This window comes from Lygodium microphyllum, chromosome 15 (genome assembly GCF_053477565.2).
Source record: "Lygodium microphyllum isolate KBCC chromosome 15, Lygodium_microphyllum_v1.1.10, whole genome shotgun sequence".
NCBI classification, from domain to species: Eukaryota; Viridiplantae; Streptophyta; class Polypodiopsida; order Schizaeales; family Lygodiaceae; genus Lygodium; species Lygodium microphyllum.
In genome coordinates, this window is record NC_141149.1 from 12996355 (window position 1) to 13003180 (window position 6826).

At 42.0% G+C, this 6826-nt stretch overlaps 1 protein-coding gene across 1 annotated transcript; it reads left to right on the forward strand.

Annotated features, from left to right (window-relative positions):
- The first annotated feature begins 3830 nt into the window (after positions 1–3830).
- Positions 3831–5185, forward strand: LOC148024271 (uncharacterized). Its single transcript, XM_087695060.1, has 2 exons — positions 3831–4617; positions 5049–5185. The coding sequence occupies exons 1-2, from the start codon at positions 3831–3833 to the stop codon at positions 5183–5185; spliced, it is 924 nt and encodes a 307-aa protein (XP_087551186.1).
- The last annotated feature ends 1641 nt before the right edge of the window (positions 5186–6826 follow it).

Below are 6826 nucleotides of genomic sequence, written 5' to 3' on the forward strand. Positions count from 1 at the left end.
TGAGGAGAAGCGTAAGAGGGATGAAGAAAATCCAAGTGCAACTAAGAAGACTAGAGGGGGTGAGTTTGTTACTCCACCTACTGTAGGACCGTCTTCAAGACTAGGGCCAGATCGATAGATGGAAGATGTTCAAAATAGAGAAAAGAGGCTAGAGCCTAGAGAGAGAAAGCAGCCAGGGTTTAGAATGATGTCCGATATTGAGACATCTACGAACATGAAGAAAATCTTTAATGATAAGATACTTGGCAGTGAGGTGACTTTCACTATTTCTGAGATTTTGGGCATCTCGAAAAGAGAGTTTCAAGATCAGTTTCAGGAGGTCCTGAAGAGGAAAAGACATGCATTGTCTACCACTGATACACATGGAATTTTGATTGGGGAGTTGGATGAGGATGAGGATGAGGTTATGGTTAAGAATGCTTCTGTTTTTCCACAGGTAGAGAAGAGGGTTCAGCCTATGCATTATGCTGAAATTGATGAGCCTGTCTTGATACCGCGTAGTCACTTTTCGCGGAGCCATTGGACTAGGGCAACTACAGAGACGATGGTAAAGATTCGAGAGAAACAGGTGCCTTATGTTGCATTGGTGGATCATGGTTCAGAGATTAATCTCATAGTTCGTGGAGTTTATGAGAGTAACAGATGGCCTATGGATGTAGAGCATGGGTGGCGTATGAGGGTTGCCAATAACACTGCAGGTGATTTGTATGCTGCATGTCCTAGTGTCAAGGTTTCTATTGGTGATGTAGAGGAGGATTTTCATTTCTTTGTGTAGGATTCATGCTCTTATCCCATAATTCTTGGTTAGCCATTCATCATAGAGATGCGCATGGAAACAAAGGTCATGGATGATGGATCTGCTTATGCACGAATTCGCAGTAAAGATGGCATGAGAGCAGTTCAATTTATGAATGTGTGTGTGAACCATGTTAGAAACAGGGATACTCTCAGAGATGCACCTTTGCCCACTGTGAGGGATTCCGGTTTTCATTAGGTACCGCCGTTTCGCGAGACGACGGTGGTACAGAGCAGAGGAGATTGGAGTTCTCGCCTCCTGGCAACAGTGTTTTCTCCTCCGGTTTTGTTGGGATTCCAGCAAATAGTTCAATGAGCTATCAGAAGACTTCTAGGTTGCCAAGAGCTGCCAGGCAGTATATATGCATGAAGGAGAAAAATTTGAAAACTGTAGGAATTTTGGAGTATGATGAGCACATAGATGGGATGTATGACAGTATGATTTGTGCAGATACAATGGAAGAGATGAAAGATATGCTGAAAATTGATATGCAGAATTGTCACAGTAATGTATTAGTGCAGTCCCTGGACATGTTTCATGAAATTGTAGATTTTGTGTCACAGATTGAGTCAGAGGCTAAGGTAACTCAGCAAAGAGTGTTGAGTGCTGAAGAAATTCAGCAAACTGAGTTTCCAGCTGGTTATGATTAGCTTTCAGAGACACAGAGGGCTGAAAACTTTCAGCCAACAGAGTTTACTGCGAAATATTTCAGCATCCAGAGTTTAGGGCTGTTTCTATGCAGTCCATAGAGCATAGGGCTAAGGATATGCAGCCATTGGAGTGCAGAATTGCTGATTTACAGCAAGATTTGAGTAATGCAAAAGAGCATAATGAAGCCATGGTCGACACGAAATACAAAACTGTGGATAAGAAGGTGAAGCCGGTTGCTGTACCGCTTCCACCTGACAGTGATCAGCAAATAGAGAGGGTTGCTAAACAGCAAATTTTGAGGAATCCAAAGCATATTGGTCATAAATTTTCAGCAGAGACTCTTGCTGAATTGAAAATTGGAAATGGTGATTTCTTGTTACCCATAGAGAAGCAATGCTTTCAGGAGATGCTTGAGTGACATGGAAGGGGATTTGCTTTTTTCCTGCATGAGATTGGGTGTGTGAATCCTGATATTGTTGCTCCTATGGTCATTTTTACTATTCCTCATATTCCATGGAATCTCCGACCTATTACAGTGCCTAAGGCACACCTGCCAAAGCTGATTGAATTATTGAATGAGAAAATCAGGATGGGAATTCTTGAGCCTTCATCTGCACCATACTCAAACAGGTGGTTTACAGTTCCAAAGAAGAATGATACTCTCTGATTTATTCAGGACATGCAGCCAGTGAACAGAGTTACTATCAGGAATGTTGGTATAGGTCCAGTTGTGGATGAGTTTGCAGAAGCATTTGATGGACGTGCCATCTATTCTTTAGGTGATTTGTATTTAGGATATGATCAGTTTTAGGTGGCTTTAGAAAGCAGGGACATAACCACCATGAGAACTCCTATTGGGCTTGTCAGGATGTGTACCTTGCCTCAAGGTGCCACTAATTCTGTTGCGCATATGATGAATGCCATGCATAAGGTCCTTCGTGATTATATACCTCAGCTTACCATGCCTTTCTTGGATGATGTGCCCATTAAGGGATGTGCAGAAGAAGAGAAGAATGAGAGTCTAAATGAGCAGGGATGCAGATCCTTTGTGGCTGATCATATTTCAGCATGTGAGAAGATTTTGGCCAGGTTAGAAGAAGTGAACTTGACACTTTCAGGGTAAAAATCTGTTTTTGGAGTGAATGAGGTTGTCATTGTTGGACATATGTGTGGATATTATGGCAGGAAACCCTCACCTGATAAGGTGAATGCTATAGGCAAGATTGCGGAGTATTGTTCTACCACTTCAGAGGTACGGAGATTCATTGGAGCTTGTGTGTTTTATATGATTTGGATACCTCATTTTGCACACATAGTAGATTGTTTATATTAGCTGCTTCGAAAGGGGCAAAAATTCTATTGGGATGAGAGCCACACTAGAGCCATGCGGAAATTGAAGAAGTTATTGCAGAATGCTCCTACTCTCAGGAAAGCTGATTATAATTGTGGAAGGCCTATTGTATTGACAGTTGACATTAGTCCAATTGGCATAGGTTGGGCTGTGGGTCAAGATAATACAGATGGAAATAGGTATGCTATTCAGTTTGGGGCGAAAGTCCTAAACGAGAGACAGAGGAGATATCCGCAAATCAAGAGGGAGTTATTGGGGATTGTTACGGCTCTCAAATGTGACAAGGAGTACTTTATTGGAGCTTCAGTTGTGGTAGAGACAGATTGCTTGCCATTGATTGGTATGATCACGAGTTGCTCTACTCCGGATATAGCTATGTTGAGATGGATTGCATACATCAAGTCATTAAATCCGGAATTTAAACACATAGCAGGGAAGGATAATCGAGTGGCAGATATGTTGTCTAGAGCCAGATATGATGATGAGGAGACTCTACTTGCAGAAGAGGATGATGCAGAAATTTCAGCCACTATGGTTGATCATGTTTGTTATGTCTATGATATTGTGGCTTTCATAGAAGAACTCTATGTTGGAGATTGGTTGCAGATTGGCAGGTACCTTAGTACACTAAGCAAAAGAGATGAATGGACAGATGAAGAGTTCAAGAAAATCAGAAGGAAAGCCTATGGTTATTTTCTCAAGGACGGATTTCTTTGGAAGCATCAGAAGAAAAGAGGCGGATTGCCTTTGCGGGTTGTCTGCGATAGAGAGACACAGTTACAGGTGATGAGGGAGTTTCATGAGAGTCCTTGGGCTGGTCATAGAGGAGTGTGGGCTACTTATGAGCAAATCAAGGAGAAATATTGGTGGAAAGGCATGTACAGAGATGTTTCTCACTTTGTTGAGACTTGCAGAGACTGCCAAATGTATTCGGTAGTGCATCATCGAGATGAGCTTCATCCGACCTATCCGCTATGCATTCATTATAAGTGGGTAGTTGATTTGGTTACTATGCCTATGGGTCTATGGCATATGAGGTATATTATTTTGGCTAGAGATGATCTTACGAATCATGTTGAGGGCAGATCTTTGAGAACGAAGACCACTAGTGCAGTGTGTAAGTTCTTATTGGAGGAAATTTTCTGCAGGTATGGTTGTGTGGGTAAGGTCACTATAGACCATGGTGAATTGGATGCAGATGAAGCTAGTGAGTTTTTCTCTCAGCTAGGAATCAAGTTGGCTCTAACTACAGCATATAATCCAGAGGGAAATGGGAAGAGTGAAAGAGGGCATCTGCCGATAGTGAAAGCATTAGCCAAAGCATGTAGAGGACGGATTGGAGAATGGCCGAGACTTCTACCATTTTCTTTGTGGGCTGATCGTATGACTCATAGTGTTACCACAGGATATATGCCTGCAGAGATGATGTATGGTCAGAAACCTGTTATGCCGACTGAGACTTGTGCTTTGACTTGGTCAGTTTTACCTTGGCAGGAGGATTTGACGAGAGAGGAGCTCTTAGCTCTTCGGATTCGACAGTTGGAGAGGAGACCAGAGGATATTCAGTTAGCTATTGACAGGTTGAAGGTTGCTAGACTAAGAAATAAGGACAGGTTTGACAGCAGGCATCGCTTGCGGCCTAGAGCAATAGAAGAGGGAGATTGGGTATTGGTCTTTGATAGCAACCTTGAAAATCAGCATACTACACTTCGGAAGATGGTGAAAAGATGGTTTGGGCCGTACATAGTCAGACATGTTTTTGGTAATGCAACATATGAGTTGAGAGAATTGGATGGGACAGTGCTTAGAATGCCTATTGGTGGAAAAAGAATCAAGATTTTCAAGAAAAGAGATGAAGAGGATTATGCATTGGAAGAATTTGCAAGAGAAGAGCAACGAAAAGAAACTCCAATGGAAGAGACAGATGATATGACAGATAATCTTGTTGATATACCGGAAATGCATAATGAAGAGATTGATCTGTTTGTGGATCTTGATGATAACGATAATGGGTAGTTGGCCCATCCGGAGGATGCGCAGGATTAGAGGGGGTGGATGTCGTATAGCTGCGCATTTGAGGTGTGAAAACCACCCAAAAGTTGTGTGTGGGAGTTGATATTTTGTACATACTTAGCTGTTATGTTTGCATCTTTATTCTGCGTGGAAATATAGTAAGGAGGGGTTAGAATAAGATCTTTTTTGTTGGCAGTGCATTGGTTGGTATGTATGCCATGTGTGGATTATTTGCAGAAGCACAAAAAGTGTTTGACAAACATCGACTTTGTAGCGTAATCTCGTGGAACATGTTAAATTCTGGTTACATCCAACAAGGAGTTGTTGAGAAAGAACTTCAGTGTTTTGTTGCATTTCGAAAGCTTGTGGAATGACAAGAGTTATATACATGGGCCAAAAAGTACATGCTCAGATTATCGAAGGAGGTTTGTTAGTGAAAGATCTTTTTGTTGGCAATGCGATAGTCAACATGTATAATGTGGTCATGTAGGAGCAACAACCAAGGGTATATAATTGCATTGTGAGACTATTAGAGAGGGTTTATTGGAAAATGAAATTATTCTGAAAAAGCCATGAATGGCTATTTGAAAACAAATGACTTTTTTTTAAAGAAAGGGCTTTTTGGGGGGAAAGGAGCTGAATGGAGAAGGAGAAGAAAAAAAAGCAGGGGAATGAAAAGGAATCAGGGGAGCTCGACGAAAAAAAGAGAGGGCAATGATGACAGAAAAAGAGGAATGTTGGAGCGTGCTAAAATCAGGGAATTGAAGCACAATCTAGATCTTGATACGAAGCGAAGAGCTTAAAGGGAGTTGCAGAGAGAATTAGAAAAAAGAGAAACAGGGATAATACGCCCATCTCGGAGGGAATTCTCAGGATCTACAAGTAGCAGTCGACGAAGGGGGAAAAAGGTGATGATGGGAAGAAAACAGAGGGAAGTGATCGACTGTTGTCAAGCGAGGGAGGGCCTATGAGTACTAGGAGCGATGCATAGATCAGCCTGCTGTTTGGTATGAAGTTTCTCTAAACCACAATGGAACTAGAGGCCATTCTTATCGGGGAGTATATTTGCGGGAAGCAATCTGGGTGGAGGACAGGAACGACGCGAATTGAACAGGATTAGAGGGGAATGTTTTTCTAAGTCGACGAGAGGGGAAGCCTTTGGGAATGAACAGTTAATTGTGATCCTCAAGAGCCAATCCGGCCTGAGCAATGACTACCATCTGTGGACCTGTTGCAGCTGCTTGTAATGTCGGTTCTAGACAGAGAAACACCACAGTTGCTGTCTGTACATGTTAGTCGAGAGCGCGTCTTAAAGAGGAGGTGTTAGAATGAGCATAAATGCTCTTGTTCAAGAAAATCTGAGCTCCAAAGTGAAGAGACAAAGGATGAAGAGTTTGAAGATATTCAACAAAGCTTGGGTGTCACGATTGCCCTTGCTCTTCTACAGTTTTACAAAACTGAAATCTCACCTTTATTACCTGGAAGTTGCCGGTATATACCTACTTGCAGTGAGTACTCTATGCAAGCTTACAAGAAATATGGTGTTATAAAGGGAACAATCTTGACTACTTGGAGACTGACAAGGTGCAATCCATTGGGTGGCTTGGGATTTGATTCCCCACGATGGTTTGGGAGCATACGACTTCATCTACAATTCAATTGATGATTAGTTTTGCAAAAATAAAAGGCGACCGTCAAGATTGCAATCGTATGCAGTAACACCGAGAGTGATGTACAGCAAGAAGGATTTTGTTCTGGTAAGAAGAAGAAGAAGACATTTCAGCTGATAGCTTGATCCAAAGGCTGGCGGCAGCACCTAAGTATTCTCTTCTGGTGAAGAAGAAGTGCAAGAAGATAATTCTGCAGATACGTATCAACAACACTTACCTTGATGCAGAGGCCAGGGGTACCGTAGACAATTTGGCAGCTTAAGCTTCCCCCCAACACTTCAATCATAAACTGTTTTTTTTTCAGTTAAACCTTCACCCTGTTGTGATACATCAGATTGAGATTCT

Excerpts from the sequence above, each read along its gene's own strand:
- LOC148024271 (XM_087695060.1), top strand. The coding sequence starts at position 3,831 with ATGAGGTATATTATTTTGGCTAGAGATGATCTTACGAATCATGTTGAG. Across the intron at positions 4,618-5,048 it reads AGTGCTTAGAATGCCTATTG|AAGCACAAAAAGTGTTTGAC; the intron begins GTGGAAAAAGAA and ends GATTATTTGCAG.